Source organism: Rattus norvegicus, chromosome 4 (assembly GCF_036323735.1).
Source record: "Rattus norvegicus strain BN/NHsdMcwi chromosome 4, GRCr8, whole genome shotgun sequence".
Classification (NCBI taxonomy): Eukaryota; Metazoa; Chordata; class Mammalia; order Rodentia; family Muridae; genus Rattus; species Rattus norvegicus.
Genome location: NC_086022.1, coordinates 47,218,618 through 47,239,158, shown reverse-complemented (window position 1 = coordinate 47,239,158; position 20,541 = coordinate 47,218,618). Strand labels below are relative to the sequence as shown.

General features: G+C 41.3%; 1 protein-coding gene across 18 annotated transcripts in view; it reads right to left on the bottom strand.

Annotated features, from left to right (window-relative positions):
• ST7 (suppression of tumorigenicity 7) overlaps positions 1 to 20,541 on the bottom strand; it is a 248,072-nt gene that overhangs the window by 16,481 nt on the left and 211,050 nt on the right. For 13 of the 18 annotated variants that reach the window (XM_006236132.5, NM_001004102.1, XM_063285729.1 and 10 more), the window contains one exon: positions 2,504 to 2,654. The exons of 2 other annotated variants lie outside the window; for them this stretch is intronic. In XM_006236132.5, the coding sequence (XP_006236194.1) occupies positions 2,504 to 2,654 (151 nt within the window). Of the gene's footprint in view, positions 1 to 2,503; positions 2,655 to 20,541 lie in introns of those variants that run through there. 3 more of the 18 variants (XM_039107264.2, XM_063285725.1, XM_039107266.2) reach the window with 1 other exon arrangement.

Below are 20,541 nucleotides of genomic sequence, written 5' to 3'. Positions count from 1 at the left end.
CTTATTGAAAACATACACAAAAGTTGTACAAAACGTGAAGAACAATGTCAAGAACAAAACGCATGCTGCTCACCACTCCACACAAGAGCTAAGGTTAGGTCCGTTCACTTCAGTTTCATTCCTTTTTTATTCACATGTATTGTTTATTGTTTTATTCTTGTTGAAATGTTTAAATCAATATTAGAGAAATAGCATGTTTTCATTTTACCCAGGATGAGCAACTTTCTACACTGGTAAAGTACGAATTATAAGACAGTATACTCTGACTTATATGTAGTGACATAAATCTACATTGTGACCTCCCAGAAAGTACGTCAGAGCTAACTAGTCTCTTCCCTTCATGTGTTCACTGCAGAGGAGAAATATGGACTCGCCTTGCCCCCTGGCTGCCTGAACCAAACAGCCACGCACCATGCTAAGGATAGCTCTCTGCCTAAGCTAGTGTGTTATCCAGGCTCCGAGTGAAAATGCAAAACCAGTGGACATCACCTGCATGTGAAAAGACTCCTCAACGTTCCTGTGTTCAAGTTTGCTTCTGTATCTAGCACACGGTGAGCACACGGTGAGCACACTTGTACATCTCTGCTCAGCATGGCTGGCACTGGATCTCATTTGGGCTAGGGTCCCAGCTATCTGAATTTTTACAGGAAACATGTATCTGTAAGTATCAAATTCCCTATTTCTATAGGGATCTGGTCTCCTTGCCTTACTATTCTATGTATAAAAATTCACCCAGCTTAATCTCAGTGTCTTCTATGAATGCATCTTAAGGTGATTCCCTGGTCCTCCCGCCCGCTTAGTTTGGCAGTCCACAGCGTCACTGCTTGGCTCTCTGTCTCATGACCCTTCCCGGTTGCTTCAGAGGAACTCCTCATTGCTTGCTGATTACAATCTTCCCAGCATTTCCTGTCATTCTCCAAAACGTTTTAATTCTTTATGGTGATGTCACTCAAACACCACGTGTTTATCTTCTTTGTGCGTTTTGGGTCCTTTCCGGTAGGTCTGACTGTTGAGTATCCACAATGCCAAGCTATCGGTGTAGTTGCTGAGCTGATTGATCTACTTAGCTTTTGACACTAGATGTGATGACTCATATTTGATTCAGCTGAGCTTTTAGGAATCTTTCTCATGTTGAATTAACATTTCCTTTTGTCCTTTTTAATAACCAACATTACAAGCAGTGATCAGCACAAGTTGTAGGAGATTGTGCACAAGCCCATAGTCTCTTGAGGGAATCTGCTGACCTGGACACCTGGCTATCTTATTACATCTACCAAGCAGAGGGAGAAGCACTGGAAAGTCCATTATCTTTCCGGTTATAAGCAGAAAATTATATAAAGCTTGTTAATTATCTGAGAAAAAAATTCAAAGCAACTAAATAAAAAATTTCCAACTGCCTTTGAAAGCATCTCTGTGAACTTACTCTTAGCCCACGTCATTTCCTGAACCAAGCTAACCTCTTCCTGGGTCATGAAGGGCAGAGCAGGGAGAAACAGAAGTTTGTCAAGGGAAAATGGAAGCAGAGAAGATAAAGGACAAAAGGGACTAACAAGACTTGTTTGTGAGGCTAACTGAAGTATAGATGAAATGGGAAAAAGCTAACAGACATTCTAATATTTTTGGTTTTGATTTTCCATAAAAGAAAATGCTACATGTTATACTTGTTCTGCTGAATTGAATTAACAGTGTTTCAGTGTGCATGTTGTCCAATAACATAGTATTGTTTCTTCTTCCTTAACTTGCGATCTCCTCACAACTGGACAACTTGCCATTTCTTGACACACTCTTCTTGCTTGTCTATTGCCCTGGTTTTCAGGGCTTGTTCACTTGTCGCCAAACTTTTCCCTGGGTGTTCTAGCCCGCAAACCTCTACCTTCTGAAAACATCACCGGACAGCTGGCACAGGCAGACCCTTCTCCTGGTTACAGAGAATAAGGAGTAGAGACATGCGTGCCACCTGCCATTAGAGCCTGTTTCCTTATACAGAATGACAGCAACTGTAGAGAGCATGCCAGGGCCATCTACCAGGCATTTGTCATTCACAGGAGTGCCCCAGTTCCATACACTACTCCATCATGGGCACTGCTGCTATCTGAAACCTATCTAGGGTGCTTGGGTAGGTGCTCAGTTTTACTTCAGTGCGATAATTGTGTCTCTTATCCAACTGTACAACTGAGGCTACAGGAAACGGTAAGTAGGGTCCAGCACAAGACTTTATCATAAGGCAAAGGGTACGCTGATGTCAAGGGGCTGTGCAGATCTCCAGAGAGGGTTTGCTGCGTGGTGATGTCTCTAGCAGACCCGGATCAGTTATCTCTTGTATGAAGATATGCTTCTAATCTCAACGTGGCGCTACCAGAGCAACACCCCTATCTCTGGGGATCTGGAGCATCAAACGAAAAGCAGACTTGCCAATTCTCATTGTTCATCATGAACTGTTGCGGCATAAACAGTTCTAGCACTCCATGTTCTTAAAGATCGTTCAAAGAAAACAATTACTTACTGCCTTCCCACGTACAATGCAAGAGATTCAAAGCCCCTTCCACCCTCTTCCAGTGTGCAAGATGAAAGAATGCATATGCTATTGCTTCACTGTCTCCTCTCTTCAGGATGTGCTCTGGTGGGAGGATTAAGCTTTTCATTTCTAGCAGATACTGAAATTAAAAAAGCAGGAGACAGATGTGTTACTGTACAGTGATTATGAATTCAACACGGAAATAGGCTGGCTTCCCTAAAACCATCATTCACAAACATTCATCAAACCTCCAACCTCAAGGCTACATTGAAGGCAATTACTAAAACACCCAGCAATACTCAGTTATTGACAGCTGATTAGCTTTGTACTAGTTTCCTTTCATGGAGACGTGTAGGCTAAGATACTCCAATCAGAAAAATTAATATAGGCTCGAACAGCAAAAGGAAAAATGTAGAAGATAATGATTTTGTATAATTTTATAACCACACTGAAAATACATGAACTAGCATAGGAAGTAACAGTTCTGTGAGCCACCTGCACTAAGGATGTGACACTGGGTAGCACTACCCCTGCATTTTGTCTATCTTGTCTATCAAGAAGGATGTTGTTTTGTGGAAGGAACTATCAGCACATACTCAGATGTGGGAACAATGAAGGCTGTCAGCTTGTGTGCAGGAAGATCCAAGAGAATAAAACACACACTCCAAATTACAAAGACCTTCTAGATCTTCCCCACAGACTGAAGGGACTGGAGGTCCCATCTGTCATTCCCATTCAGGACAAATGAGCTGGGGTACAGTCAAGACCAGGTGTCCCTTTCCTGGGGAATAACAGGGAGTCTAAATTTCCATTTCCATTCCTCTATATTTCCTATAGACAGAGATGTGGGCAAGCTTGGAACAGTTTCCTGGCACTACACTCTTCCTTTTCCCCTTCTATAATCTATCCCCAAATGTATCAGGTACACACAGCACTGCTGCAGCCGCCCCACATTACCACCGCTACCACTGTTAGGGACAACAAACATAGGCCTTACAGTGATGTTTAATTACCATGACATCAGTTAAAAATGCTAAAACAAGTTTATAATTTTTAATATAAAAAAGGACTGCCTAGTTTCTCTCTGTTAATGGAAATGTGAGAAGGAGAAAAATGTAGAAGACTCAGTATTAGACTATTGCTAGCATTATGTAACTCATAATGGAATCTAAAAGATACCAGATCATGAGGAATTGCATTGCATACAATGAAGGCCATGGCACAGCTAGCTCTTTCACTGTCCTCTATGGCCCATGGAAGATGTTTATCATAATGATGATTTGAACCTGAATTCCAAGGAACTTTTGGTCATTTGCTTTTTGTGATACCAGAAGCTACAGATTTCTTATGTTTGCCTTAAAATGGTGTAGGACAAAAATCTTCCATGGAAAGTAATGCTATCAATCCAACCAACGCTATAGTTATAATCAAAACATAATTAAATTAACTATAATATAAATACAAAGGGCATCAGTTGTGCTCAAATACAGCTGCCTATCCCCTCATGATTCTGGTATCTTTTAGATTCCATTGTGAGTTACATAATGCTAGCAGTAGTCTTATAATCCCCAAGACTATGAATCATCATCAAAAATCTAGAACTCATACCGTGCTATGGACTACACAGTTTTAGAGTCAGAAAGCAGAGGAAGAGCCTCTGTTGCCATCAGTAATCTTCAGCAAAACTAATGAGGCAAAAATCTTATCTAATGAGAGCTCAGAATAAGACCTTGATCTGAGCTTTTAGTAATCATTCATAAATATGCTGCCAATCAGTCAACTTCAAAAATGAGAAAGATGCTATATGAATTATATGAAACTAAATATGAATAAACTGGCTTAATCAACTCAGGGAGAGTGGAGCACTTCCAAGTGGCATGGCAGCTGAGGGAAAAGTGTAAACTACTTTTCTTTTTATTTCTAGCACTAGGAAAATCTCTTAAAAGTACTTTATTTCACATTTTCTCTTGGACTAAAGGACCTTCAGCAATAGGAAGACATAAGAAGAAATTAAGTAGGTATTTCCCTATTTGTGGGTTGAAAGTAAATTAGGATACACAGTGGAAAAAACCCAGGTGGAGGGTTCAGAAAAGTACCAAGTATCCTGTCAAGGACCTTATGTGGTGGTTGTGTAATTACTTTAATTAAAATTAAACAACATAGAAATTCAGTTCGAGAAAGAACAAAACCACATGATCATTTCATTAGATGCTGAGAAAGCATTTGACAAAATTCAACACCCCTTCATGATAAAAGTCCTGGAAAGAATAGGAATTCAAGGCCCATACCTAAACATAGTAAAAGCCATATACAGCAGTTGCTAACATTAAACTAAATGGAGAGAAACTTGAAGCAATCCCACTAAAATCAGGGACTAGACAAGGCTGCCCACTCTCTCCCTACTTATTCAATATAGTTCTTGAAGTTCTAGCCAGAGCAATCAGACAACAAAAGGAGGTCAAGGGGATACAGATCGGAAAAGAAGAAGTCAAAATATCACTATTTGCAGATGATATGATAGTATATTTAAGTGATCCCAAAAGTTCCACCAGAGAACTACTAAAGCTGATAAACAACTTCAGCAAAGTGGCTGGGTATAAAATTAACTCAAATAAATCAGTAGCCTTCCTCTACACAAAAGAGAAACAAGCAGAGAAAGAAATTAGGGAAACGACACCCTTCATAATAGACCCAAATAATATAAAGTACCTCGGTGTGACTTTAACCAAGCAAGTAAAAGATCTGTACAATAAGAGCTTCAAGACACTGAAGAAAGAAATTGAAGAAGACCTCAGAAGATGGAAAGATCTCCCATGCTCATGGATTGGCAGGATTAATATAGTAAAAATGGCCATTTTACCAAAAGCGATCTACAGATTCAATGCAATCCCCATCAAAATACCAATCCAATTCTTCAAAGAGTTAGACAGAACAATTTGCAAATTCATCTGGAATAACAAAAAACCCAGGATAGCTAAAACTATCCTCAACAATAAAAGGACTTCAGGGGGAATCACTATCCCTGAACTCAAGCAGTATTATAGAGCAATAGTGATAAAAACTGCATGGTATTGGTACAGAGACAGACAGATAGACCAATGGAATAGAATTGAAGACCCAGAAATGAACCCACACACCTATGGTCACTTGATTTTTGACAAAGGAGCCAAAACCATCCAATGGAAAAAAGATAGCATTTTCAGCAAATGGTGCTGGTTCAACTGGAGGTCAATATGTAGAAGAATGCAGATCGATCCATGCTTATCACCCTGTACAAAGCTTAAGTCCAAGTGGATCAAGGACCTCCACATCAAACCAGTCACACTCAAACTAATAGAAGAAAAACTAGGGAAGCATCTGGAACACATGGGCACTGGAAAAAATTTCCTGAACAAAACACCAATGGCTTATGCTCTAAGATCAAGAATCAACAAATGGGATCTCATAAAACTGCAAAGCTTCTGTAAGGCAAAGGACACTGTGGTTAGGACAAAACGGCAACCAACAGATTGGGAAAAGATCTTTACCAATCCTACAACAGATAGAGGCCTTATATCCAAAATATACAAAGAACTCAAGAAGTTAGACCGCAGGGAGACAAATAACCCTATTAAAAAATGGGGTTCAGAGCTAAACAAACAATTCACAGCTGAAGAATGCCGAATGGCTGAGAAACACCTAAAGACATGTTCAGCATCTTTAGTCATAAGGGAAATGCAAATCAAAACAACCCTGAGATTTCACCTCACACCAGTGAGAATGGCTAAGATCAAAAACTCAGGTGACAGCAGATGCTGGTGAGGATGCGGAGAAAGAGGAACACTCCTCCATTGTTGGTGGGATTGCAGACTGGTACAACCATTCTGGAAATCAGTCTGGAGGTTCCTCAGAAAATTGATCATTGAACTGCCTGAGGATCCAGCTATACCTCTCTTGGGCATATACCCAAAAGATGCCCCAACATATAAAAAAGACACGTGCTCCACTATGTTCATCGCAGCCTTATTTATAATAGCCAGAAGCTGGAAAGAACCCAGATGCCCTTCAACAGAGGAATGGATACAGAAAATGTGGTACATCTACACAATGGAATATTACTCAGCTATCAAAAACAACGACTTTATGAAATTCGTAGGCAAATGGTTGGAACTGGAAAATATCATTCTGAGTGAGCTAACCTAATCACAGAAAGACATACATGGTATGCACTCATTGATAAGTGGCTATTAGCCCAAATGCTTGAATTACCCTACATGCCTAGAACAAATGAAGCTCAAGACGGATGATCAAAATGTGAATGGTTCACTCCTTCTTTAAAAGGGGAACAAGAATACCCTTGGCAGGGAAGAGAGAGGCAAAGATTAAAACAGAGACTGAAGTAACACCCATTCAGAGCCTGCCCCACATGTGGCCCATACATATACAGCCACCCAATTAGACAAGATGGATGAAGCAAAGAAGTGCAGGCCGACAGGAGCCGGATGTAGATCTCTCCCGAGAGACACAGCCAGAATACAGCAAACACAGAGGCGTATGCCAGCAGCAAACCACTGAACTGAGAATAGGACCCCCGTTGAAGGAATCAGAGAAAGAACTGGAAGAGCTTGAAGGGGCTCGAGACCCCATATGTACAACAATGCCAAGCAACCAGAGCTTCCAGGGACTAAGTCACTACCCAAAGACTATACATGGACTGACCCTGGACTCTGACCCCATAGGTAGCAATGAATATCCTAGTAAGAGCACCAGTGGAAGGGGAAGCCCTGGGTCCTGCTAAGACTGAACCCCCAGTGAACTAGACTGTTGGGGGGAGGGCGGCAATGGGGGGAGGGTTGGGAGGGGAATACCCATAAGGAAGGGGAGGGGGGAGGGGGATGTTTGCCTGGAAACCGGGAAAGGGAATAACACTCGAAATGTATATAAGAAATACTCAAGTTAATAAAAAAAAAAAAAGAAATTCAGTTCGATTTCACTATCCATACTTCACATTCTCAAGTGCTGCATGTAGCTCATGACTGCTGCATTGGAGATTTGAAAGAACATTCACATTACTGCAGAATATTCTTTTGACCAAAACTGAAAATAACTAGACCAATTTTTAGATGGACCTCATGCCTAGCACTGTTGCAGGGCTAAGAACCTGTGACTAGATAGGTCATAGACCCTAGCAAACAACCTACTATTACTATTACTATTACTATTACTATTACTATTACTATTACTATTCTACATATATATATGTATATATAATTAAATTCACTTTAATTATTTACCCTTAAAGCAATAAATTGGCTTATCTCTCAACTCTCAATAGACAATCTTATTTTGTCAGTGATATTAGTTCACAGAGAGACCTACAATTGGCCAACATGATGAGAATGAGGGGCCCTAAATGTGACGCCTACAGCACACCTCCTCCTAAGCTATAATCAAAGAAAGGGCAGCAGAAGATTACAGAGCCGGAGGCAATAATACTGCATTAAAACAGTGTCTTCTAGACACAACAGGGCAGTTGGACATACAAGCTCACAACAGTTGTAGGTGTACAAGATCAAACCAAACAAAAATCCCAACATGGAGGTGGGAGGTGACCATAAAGAGCAGCTGGGAACTACTGGAAATTGATGAATGGTAAGAAAAATTATTTTTCTTCAAGGTTGTGGCCCCATCCCGACAGGCTAGCCATGCTTCAGTAGATACCACCCATGTGCATGCTGGTAGCACTGAGCAGATTCAGTGGGAGTAAAAATAAAAAAGTAAAACCTAAAAACAACAACAACAAACCCAAAAACAAAGACATGATGTTGGGAGAAGATATGGTGGGAGGAGGTGAGAAAGGAATTGAAGCAGAGGGAATAGGAGTGACTTTGAACACAGAGAAGTCAAGCCAGTGCTCACTTAGAGCTTACACTCCTACTGTCCAGTGTTCATGGTACTGGAAGGTACTTTGCACAGCACCAGAAGAGACAAGTAAACACTAACCCAGCCACCAACTATTTTACCAATTTATGCAATTAGGGCACACGAGTTGCTAGAGTAACCAACCACTGTCTCACTGGATTTAAGGCCCACTTTGTGAGATGGAACCCATGCCTGCCACTGCTCGGGTGGCCAAGAACCTGAGGCTAGATAGGCCATGGAACTACAGGAATGTCAAATACTATGTTCTGCTAAAGGACCATAGCAATAAAATGACTCCTAAAGGCATTCTGCTATCCTCATAATCAGTGTCCCACTCAGCCATCATCAGAGAGGTTTTTCCAGAAGCAAATGGGAACAAAAAGACCCACAGATGAACAGTGTATAGTGAGAGACCTTGGAACACTCAGTCCTAAATGGTACGTCTCCATCAAATCTCTCCCGCTGGGGCTCAGGGAACTTTGCAGAAGAGAAGGTGGAAGGATCGTAAGAGCCAGTAGTGATGGAAGACACCAAGGAAACAAGGCCTAGACACAAGATGGCTGATGAGATGTGAGCACAGAAGGCGGTGGCAGCACGCACAGGGCCTGCACAGGTCTAAGCCAGATGACGTCCCAGTGTGAAGATGCTCAAGTGAACATGGGCTCTCTCCTTATCCCAGAAGCTCTCTCCAATTGACAACTACTTGCAAAAGAAAAATTAGTTTTCTCTAATGTAGTCTCACTGAGTATACAAACCACACTTAAAGGCAGGCCCATGCTCAAATGGCCAACAGGGAACAAACTCAATGTTATTTTTGGAGGGATTTTGTCTCATATTGCTTTATCTCGGCATATTTTGACCTTACAGATCTTTTGCTTAAATAGAATGGTCTCAAATTTTTTTAAGAGGATTTCTGTGTGAATGAATGGTTGTATTTGCATCCGAATGTGTTTCTTATGTTTTTTCTTAGGCTCTATTTTTTTCTTGTTTGTTTTGTTTTTTTTTTTTCTTCTGGTTTTGTCTATTGATTTTCTACTACAGAGGAAAAAATGGTATGGATGAGTGGTTGGGAAGGTGGAAAGGATCTTGAAGGAGGTGGGAGAGGAAAAATTGTGATAAGAATACATTGTATGAAAATTCTATTTTCAGTAAAATTTAAAATTATATTTAAAAAATCACATTGTATAGATGCACAGAATTCTCAAGCTATAAGAAAAAAAATCTACAAATACTCATGGAAAAATAGATACTCCTTGAAAATGAATATGCATTGCAATAAAAGTATAATATAATAAAACAAAATGTGATTTTTAAACCACATATATATGCCCTTGAAAAACAATAGTAAATGTGAGATGAAATGATTTCTCATTTGGCAAACAGAATGGAATGCAGTCACATGGCTCCAAGGACATCATCCATAGTCCACAGTGTAGGCTGTGAGGTGGCGCTCTGCTCCCCTCTAAGCTCCCTCTGCTCTTGATGTATGTCTCTATATAGATAGCACCCTGCTTGTACATGTCCCTTTCTCAGCTCATTCACAAAATCCTCAAGAACATGGCCTTTGTTGTCTTTATCTTAATTTGTCTCACTACTCCTTTTAAAGCACCTTGGACATATATATGCTAAGTTAAATTCAAACATTATTTCCCAAGAACAGCCTCAAAGTGAGCACTCCTGACCTAGTCGGAGTAGTGAAGTCCACAAGGGCAATTCACCCTGGAGACGTAGTGCTCCTTCGCACTGTATCTATTTTATGGCAGGAATAGCTTATGTCTATAGTGGAGATTTATACTTCTTATAGTTCCAAATAGAGTGTTGGCTGTAACCAACCGATGATGGCTAATAACAACAATGTGCTGTGTTTTGGGCCAAGCTTAAAACGGCTGGCAATATCAGGTCTCAACATGTGCAACATTTAAATTAGAAAGGCATGGAACAACATTTCACATCCTACTTGTCAAGAGGAAAATAAATGGAAGAGGGCAGATCCCTATCCACAAGTATGCAGAAATCAATTAGGCTAACTGTACTTTGCAAATCAGAGCACATGCTCTGCCTGTCTGTATTAGCGACTTGGTTTCTATTAGCTAAGTCAGCATTCTGTGCTATCTTGCCTGCATCCTACCTCTAACATCCTTCCCAAATGCTCAGCCACACTAGTTGAAGAGCAGCACTTCTAAAGGTTTCGGAAGCAACTTTTCAAAGTCAATTTGTGTCAGAATTTTGTTCCTTATGCTTGATACATTTGCACGTAAAGCCGGAGCATACATAGAGAAGTAGAGGGCTCTGATCTGTAGTGAGTGGTGCCTGCTCTGGCAGGATGAAGCTGGCTCATTTGTGAGGAAAGCTGCCACAGAAATTATTCCAAGTGACAGACTGCCAAGGTTTCCCTTTTCAAGGTATAAACTCTGTAGCAACTTGAGGAAAAATGACTCCCAAGTTATCCTTCACATAGATACTAATGCAAAGGAATTTATTTTTTCACATTTCTGGAATGTTCAATACTAACAATACCATTAATCACATGAAAACCATCAGCAAAATATAGGGATAAATAAAGTATGAGAGACCAGGACCATTAAACCCCACTCATTAATATGATAGCTATCAAGTCATTCTCCAAAGCCCAGTGGCAGGGAGTGTTTGTTAGCACAGAAAAGGTTATGACAGTCTGTCATGCTATATATAGCAGATTGTTTTGATAATAAAAATGTTTGTTTGGACATTAAAAAGCATGGGAAGATATTGGGTTAAAAGTTAAGAGTAGCTAAATTTTTATTATGGAAGATTAATTTCTTTTGTGTTAAAATTACAGAATTTTTGTAGTAACCATTATTATGTTCCTTCATCACTTCCCTCTGTTATTACTTTTACATATGGATCAGCAGTGCGAGCACTTCCTGCTTCTGCAGGGACCTCAGCTTGGCTCCCAGAGCCCACACTGCCTCCCAGCCACCTGGAACGCCAAGTCCAGGGAATTTATTCCCTCTTCTGCCCTGTGCCAGCTCCTGCAGGTCCATGCTGCATGGAGAAATATGCAGCCAAACACACATGTACAATAGAGTAAATAAGTAAGTGGACAGACCTGGGGAACAGAGGAGTTCGAGGGGAGAGTGGGGAGGGTAGAGATGTAAATCTAGCATTCTCGTATTTGAAATCCTCCCCAACAAAATATACATTCTGGTTTTTAAAAAAAGTGACATTTGAAATAGGAGCAACATATGCTGAGGTTCACTGTTGACTGCTACTTGGACTCAGCAGTGCGCACGTAATAAGATAAAATATCCCAAGTAACTGTGGTTCCTTCAGCCATCACTGTCACAAGGAGGAGGTGTGCATACCAGGGTTCCTGTGTCGCCTCCTTCTGCCGGCCACCTGCCTTTATGAGTTACTATTTGGAATCCTGTGCTGCAGGATTGCCATGAGTTTGTGTACGTCATCTAATTGCTTTGCTCTTCAGTTTGTTCATCTGTAAAAACTGAGCAGCAAAGGCATGTTACTGGTGTCTATCTTAGAGGTTTATTGCCGTGAAGAGCAATCATGAACACAACAACTTATAAAGAAACATATTTAACTGGGACTGACTTACAGCTCAGGAATTTAGTCATGGCAAGAAACATGGCGGCATGCAGGCACACATGGTGCTGGGGAAGAAGCCAGGATTTCTACATCTGGATCTGCAGGTAGCAGAAGGAGACTACATGCCACACTAGGGATAACTTAAGCATTGAAGACATTCAGTAAGGCCACACCTACTCCAACAAAGCCACACCTACTCCAACAAAGCCACACCTACTCTAACAAGGCCACACCTACTCCAACAAGGCCATGCCTCCTCATAGTGCCACTCCTTATGGTCAAGCATTCAAACACATGAATCTATAGAGCCATTTCTATTCAAACCACTATAGGGTCGAAGTTTACAAATGAGACCTGATGATATGGAAAACATTTACAAAGTACCAATGAATAAGTACCTGTGCATACTGGACAGCAGATCATTTTACTAGTCAACAAAAGTTGAGTTCCGTTCTCTGGAGAGAATCCCCACACATAACTGAGTGTGTTTCTAGGTAAAACACATGAGTAGTTTTATCATGATCTGGCTACTGGGAGCACCAATTGACTAATAAGGAAACAGGCATAATGTAAATCTGAATGAACAAATGAACCTTGCTATGGTCATGGTACCTGCTTCTCCCTGCTTGCTTACCTATTCATCAGTGATTTTCCTTCATTTGCAATTCCTACAGTATATAGGAAAAATATGGAAGTGACAAAGTATGCCTTAGGGATAGAGATACCCATGATGTTTTCAGGTTCATAGATGTGGAATTAGCCACAGCTTATATAAAGATATCGAGGACACACTAAGTACTCCAAAAGCACAGACATAAAACTATGTAAGGTTTAAGGAAAGCTATAACAGTATGCATACTATATCTCAAACACAGGATCTTGTAGTAGTTACAGGGGGCTCCAAAAACAAAGTATCCAAAAACTACCCCAAGGGCATGAATGGGAACCATGCTATGCCTCAACCTTGATCTTTAATCCTCCATAATTTTGTGTGTGAGAGAAGGAGGTAGAGCAAGATCATGTCTATGCAAAGAAAGTAGAACACACTTAGCAACAAAGACCATCTGCCTGCAGAGGGTCACAGAAATGAGGGGACACATCAGTAAGATGAAATGAGCAAGAACTACAAACATGGGTGCAGAGGGATTCCAAGACCAGAAGTGAGGCTAGACAATGGCCCTGGAGCATCAAAGGGAATAGGCAGTACTACTTAGGCTCTGGTGATGTGTGAGCACTATTATGATAGTAACTGCCTACATCAACACATGGCAAGCACAGCCCCAGAGACTCATAGGGAACCTGGATGTTTAGGAGGATCAGTAACTAACCCTAGGCTGCACAAGTTGTACAGGACACAACTTGCATTAAGATCTAAACCTTTCTGCTACTATCCAAGGAAGGGAAATAAGAAAATGCCACTCAAGACATCCTTTAGAATGTGTCCTTTATCATGGGATTACTCTACGTTTTTCAAACTTTCAGACAGAAAATAGTATATTCAAAGGTAAAATAAGCAAGCAAACAAAAAAAACCATGTTAACCATATGGTGAAGTATAAATGGGGATTATGTGGCGAGAGAGCTGAGAGTGGTCTGAAGACATTATTGCTTCTAAAATGACCCAAGGCACTGCAGCGGGCTATAGAGAGTAAGACTGAGAGAAATGAGGGAGGGACCATGTGCCAGACCAACAGGCAGGGAAGAGGCGGGAGGGAGAAAATCCTTAGAAAGTTCTTGACAGAGCCAAGGGGAAACGAGTGGGAGAGAAAAGGACTTCACTAGGACGTCAGTGTTTCACAGAACATGAAGTGGAAGGAGTTGGCTGAGGCTGTGAATGCTGCTATTTAGGAACGTAGACTCCTGTAAGGTGCTCAGCTGGGATTTCAGCACCAGAGGAAGAAGTGTGCTTGCAGTGGGAAGGCAAGAAGCTGAGTCTAAAGATTCTGTAGAACTTTCCTAGACAGATGGCCTGTGGGAGTCAGGTGCGACGTCTAAAATCTGAGAAAGAAGTTTGGGAACACAGGAAGCTGAGCTCTGGGACCTATGAAATTCTACAGGAGAATTTTAAGCATGAGAAGAGAAAGAGGGCTCTTCCTAAAACCAGCATGAAGAAGTAAAAAGGACACAGAGAAGTGTGTCTAGGACTCAGGAGTAGAAAAAGTATGGGGTTGGGGCTGCCTCAAGATGTAAAAAGTGACTGGAGGTTTGGTGTGTGACTCACTGGTCCAGCAAAACACACAAGATGCACTGGGTGCCAACAGTTCCTAAAGAAAACGTGTGAAGGTCTGCCGGGTACCAGAGGCTGAGGAGAAGAAACAAAACAGAATAAAACAAGAACTAAGAAGAAGCCCTAGGATCTGGGGGCTTAGGTTGGGGCAACTTTGGAGCCCTTGGCTGGGGAGACCCTTCCAAGGAGCAGTACCAGCAAGAGCAGCATGTTTTGTCAGAGGGGGCTCCTTAGAGACTTTCTATGCTTGAGAAATGTAACTTTAAAACCGTTTTCTGTTCATTTTCCTTTGGGTTCTGCTTCTACAACATATCTTCTTACTCTCTTGCAAAATGACTCTGGAACAAAATATGGCTCAAAGAAATGTATATTAAAATAACATTTCTGCTTATACCATTGATATACAATATCACAATCTGGCAGTTTGAATTTCTGCTTCCACGCTTCAAGAATCTTTAAATGGTAACTCACTAAACATTGTTTCCTAAATTGGATTAAAAAGCAATTTTATCCTCTGTCAATCGGCTTTACCAAGATATAAAGAGAAGATTGCTTTAGTGTATACATGAAGGAGAATTCCCATCATCCTAACAATGAGTGCAGACACCTCATTAGCATATATAATTACCGAGATGTTTTCCTTCACATCCCTCTTGAAATCACTGCAAAATGAATTTTTAAATTGACAATAGATGAACTTTTTAAAAGAAATAAATGGGGCATTTTGAAATGAATGCATTTTTGTCAAAACTTTAATCCTTTTCTGTATTTTCTCACATCTTCATATTATTCTAGACTTTGATTTAAAAACATAGTTATCAATTAGGTGAGGTCCTTCAATCAATATTCTGAGCAGAACAGGCTGTCCTGAGGGTAAACTGAGTATTGGTGATGTAGTATGCATCCTTCCCTAAGAGGAGGCCCCCATCCCCTCCTTCCTCCAGGATGGGCCTCATGAGGAAGGAACATGGCTCAGGACTTTGGAAAGTCAGGAAAAGTAAGACAAAAGCTTTCTCCTATGGCTGATTGTGATTTCTCTTGAATACTCAAACCACAATATTCTGGCGCCACAGGAGCTTAGCCACAGCTCCTCGGCCTGCCTATGCAGGTCAAAGCAGGTGTGGGGCCTCCAGGTCTATGGGAGGTGATCAGCCTCTTTAGAGTTTCTGTGGTAGTGGTGGCCCTAGGACATCTGTTGTACGTTTTCTAGACTAGATTCATAAGTAGTTTGTACTGCTGGGTACTGTAGTGTCCCCAGGCTCGGGTGTCTCCTTTCTGTTTTTGTTCCTCTGTACCTATTAGATGGGCAGTTCCCTCCTCCATAAATTTCTGCTACAATCTACGGCTGCACCACAGATCTAATGGACAGCCAAATCCAGGCACAAATCTCTGAAAGTGTGTGGAAACAAATCTTTGCATGTTCTAAGCGGATTGTCCCATTTACTAACACACACCAGAAGGCTGACTGGCATGCCGGCTCAGTGGACTCTCCACATTGAGCCAGAAGAACTCTAGCCTTGTTTGTTAATTCAGGTCTCACGGATTTCTGCAGTAAGATCGAGAGTGTTGGTTTTCATTTCCATGCTCCTGTTGGAAGCTAAACTACTGTGAGTGGTCATGTGCAAGCTGAGCAGTCAGGGACAGTGCTGGGACAGCAGAGAGCACAGGGCTCCCCAGCCACACTTTTCTGTCTGCCAAGGCTCAATTCTGAGTGTTCAACATGCTCAAAGTTTTCAGGGCTGAGCAGATGACTTGCTCATTCTGTACATTCTGAGGCTGGGTTGCAGACTATCACACCCACACTCTAACTCAAGCGGTTATCAACCTGTGGCTCGTGACCCCTTTAGGATCACATATCCGATAGCCTACATATCTGATATTTACATTATGATTCATAACAGTAGCAAAATCACAGTTATGAAGTAGCAATGAAATACTTGCATGATTGGGGTGCACCACAACATGAGGAACTGTGTTAAAGGGTTGCAGCATTAGAAGTGTTTGAACAAGGGACTGAGGTGCATATTTTACATATCAAAGCAGGCCTGGCCTCCAGGTTCTTCCAGTAACCCTCCTGGCATGCACTGCCCCAACCTTGAACTTCCCAGCCCATAGCTGGGGCTGCTCTTCCCCCAGAGTCTCCTCCCTATATAATTCATTCATTTTGGTCTCTTGCTTTCTTCCTCTTCGCTTTTCTCTCTGCATACACACCCTTTCTTTCTCTCTTTCTCTCTTTCTCTCTTTCTCTCTTTCTCTCTCTCTGTCTCTCTCTGTGTCTCTGTCTCTGTCTCTGTCTCTGTCTCTGTCTCTGTCTCTCTCTCTCTCTGTCTCTCTCTCTCTCTCTCTCTCTCTCTCTCTCTCTCTCTCTCTCTCTCTCTTCTACCACCACCTCCTCCCATGGAGACTCCCCTGGTCTCAGTTCTTGGAGCAGTTGAACTTGCCTGAGGGCAGCTTCCCAATACACCTGCCCTTAATATAATCTAATCTGGTTTGAATTGGCTCATTTCACCTGTAGCCGAGAAAGAACTTATCAGGAAGGTTGAAAACCAATGCTCTAATTCATTCCCTTAGGAATGGCACAGGAATATCATAAAGACTTGAAAAAAGAGTCTAAACTTAGCAGAACACGAGAATATTTTGTTGGAGCAGTCAATAATGTAAAGTTTTGTTTTCTTTGCCCCCTTCTCCCTGTGCCTTCCAATCTGCTTAATAAAACAGAAATTGAAGTTACATCATGGAACAAGGTCAGTGCTGTGAATTGACTTCATTCCGGAACATTCCCCAAAAGCATGTCTTAGAAGCTCGGCACCACCAGAAGGTGCTAGGAACTGTACAGTTTAGTGAGAGACCTCAGGACACTGTAGGAATATGCTTCCAGGAGGTTCAGTCCTTTCCTCTTCCATTTTGACATCTTGGCCATATACTGGCATCATGATGGGCTTACCATTGACCTAAACACATGCACTGAGACTTCTCAAACTGTGAACCAAACAATCCTTTTGGTACAAGCTGATTATCTCAGATGCTTGTACAGTAGGAGATGGCTTGCTAAGGGAAAGGTTACCTCGCTTCAGTACTGCAGGAGTAATGAAGGTAGAAACAGTGATGTTTGATGAGGCCGCTCATACGTGCTTATGAAATCCTGTCTACCTTACACGGGCCTGGGGGGGTGGGGGGGAGCGATGAGGAGAGTGCTGAGTATGGGGAGATTTCATCCTACATAAAGTAATAGGCTATACAGGACCTGCTGGGACCAAGATGCTGAGGACTAGGGATAGTCCTGTGCTAGGAAAAGAATATCAACCCAAATTAGTGACTACTGAGTCATAAGCAGTGGATTTACTGAGCAGCTGTAATCCCAAATCCCTAGGGAACAAAGCCATCTAAGGAAAACAAGGGCTACAGCTAAGCACATCAGTGCCTGTGTGAAGGCTGGGGCCTGAGGTCAGAGGTGTCCTTGACGCACTGCTGCTTTGCTGGTTCTCCTTCTCCAGCTTTTTTATTGTTTGGTATTATTATTATTATTATTATTATTATTATTATTATTATTATTAATTTCATGGGCCTGGGGTGAAATAAAAGCAGTATTTATACCTTACTGCATTTGTCTGCACATGAAGAGAATTTTGAAGAGTCACTCTCCTGTGCTGAAAACTATAATCTTTATTAGTTAGGGGACACTGACACTGTATCTTACTTACTGGAACCTACTCTGCACTCACAAAGGTAGTTTTCATATATTGTGCTGGCTGCATTTCTACCTACGTCTAAGTAAAATGTAATTATGTAAAGCTATGAGTATGAGTAAAGTATGTAACTAAGGTAGTCTGATGAAAAAGAAGCCATCAAAGGGATTAAGTGTATTGTCTTCTAAACCTTTCAACTGTCCAGAAGGAACCGAATGTCTTGGGAGGTGATGTGCCTACTATCAAGTGGAAGGTTCACATCACAAGATAAGCTCTGAGCCCGGGCAGGATGTAAAGAAGTAGTAGAAGGTGATTTTTAAGTGTAGGCAAGCTGGAACCAGTTACCGCTGTCATTTATTTAGGGAATGACTACGAACAAGTTACTAAGCTTTTTGAAAGATTTAGTTCCCTCACCTCAGAGACAGAGATAATATGGAACACTTAACAGTATTGTTACAGAAAATAAACGAGTGAAAAGGGTATACGTGCATTTGTTATAAAAATAACTAAAATTTAATTACCATAAATCCTTTTGAAGAAACTGTCAAGAATTTGGTGGTGATTTAGGGGATCATCAATTACCCTTCTTACAATATGAGTTGAAGAACTTATAGGAAGTATGCAATCCTTTGCTCATAAAATTCCCACTGTGTGTGCAGCTATGTTTGCTACAGTGCTAGGAAGTACAGTGTGTATACAAGATGCCTGGGGAACCCTCTATTTGGTATGTGGAGAAAAGTTTTGTGGTTAATTCTGAACAGAGACCTTAGCTTGTGAAAGGTAAACGGATGAGTCTCCCTACAGTACAATTCCCATGAGGTGAAACTGAGGGAGACCAAGTGAATCCAGGCACTCTGTCCCGGACGGCAATCCTGACTGTCAATTTGGCCATGTTGAGAAGCACTTAGGCAATCAACAAAGCACCTCTCTGGGTGTGTCTGTGAGAGCGGTCGAAGAGGATTATCTCAGAAGAGAAGACCTACACTGAACGTGGGCAGCAACATTCCACAGGCTAGGGGCCCTGATAACACAAAGGTCTGAAGAAGAGAGCTGAGCAGTAGGGCATATTCATCTCTCTGCCTGTTTCTCTCCCACTGCCCACTCCCTTCACTCTCTTCCCTCCCAGGCCTCTCACTTGTGCTCTTCATTTTCCTCTCTGGGTTGCCATGATACAAGCTGCTCCATTCTGCTATGCTTCTCCTCCTCTGATGAACTAAAATTATTAGTCAAAGTAAATAATCTTTCCCTTTAATTCCCTAACAGGCTATTTTGCATGATGGCAATAACTTTAATGCAGACAATTCAGACCAGACAAGTGGGGTCATTGTTGTGATACTTGACAATGTGGTTCAGAGGTCTTTGAAACTGCTTTGTGGGAAAGAGTTGGAAATGTTTGAAGAACTAGAGAAAGTTTAGAATGTATAAGCAGACATAGTAGGCAATTATGATGGGCCTTCATAAGATGAAATGTCCAGGAATGCAGTTAGTGAGGACCGTACTCACAGGAATTGGATGAGAAATTATTCGTTATTCATGTCTTAACACTTAGATGAAGCAGAGTGAGTTTAAAAGCAGTAGACTTAATCACTAGAGGAAGAAATTTCAAGGCCGCCAATAATTCAGGTTATGGTGTGGTTGCTGCTTGCTGATTTAGCCAAGTTTACAGTGAGAACTGTGATTTAAAAAAAGGACAGTGGAAAACTTTAGAAAACTTTGTAGCTTAACAATGTATAATTCTGAGGCCTAAGAAAGTATGGCCGGATCATTATAAAAAAAAAAACAAAACTAAACTAAATACTTAGAATAAGGACAATAAGAAGGGTGCGTTGAGGGAATCTTAGGAATTATACCGACCCCATTTATCACAAACTTAAAGCTATAAAAGAACTCATCTGAAAGATATTTCTTTGAGAAGTCCTCTCCCCATGCACAGTTACTAAGGGAAAGCTGTCTCATGTTCAGTCATCTAGGCACTCGATGACTCCCTTCCTTTGCAGCTGCAGTCCTAAAGGGCTTCTATTGAAGAAGACTTTGGAATCATCTACATTATGCTAATTGCAGATATGCAGAATATAAGAATTATGGATCATGGAAGCTTCTATACTCAATTCTAAGAAAGGTCTAGGAGGCCAGGTAATGTGTCGGGGCCAGCTTCTCTTCATGTAGCCTCTCAAAGGGTGAAGAATGCAGCTGTGACAATAAAGCCAGAGATCAAGTGGAGAAGAAACCCTTGGATTTAGATTCTAGGAACTGAGAATATCTGAAAGAGACATCTACAGGCCAGGAGCACAGCCAGTCTAAGAAAAGGAGGCTTTGCAGAAAGGTAGTAGTGGTTGGACTGCCAAAGCCCTTCAAATTCATTTCATGCTACCCTGTGATTTAGATACCAAACTTCAATATTAAATAATTACCTAGGTTTTAATCTTGAATTGGTCCCATTCCTCAACTGTTTTCTTTTTTTCTTTCTTTTTTAATTTTATTTATTTTATGTATGTGAATAAATACATACTGTATTCACTGCACTGTCCTCAGACACACCAGAAGAGGGCATCGGATCCCATTACAGATGGTTGTGAGCCAACATGTGGTTGCCAGGAGTTGAACTCAGAACCTCTGGAAGAGCAATCAGTG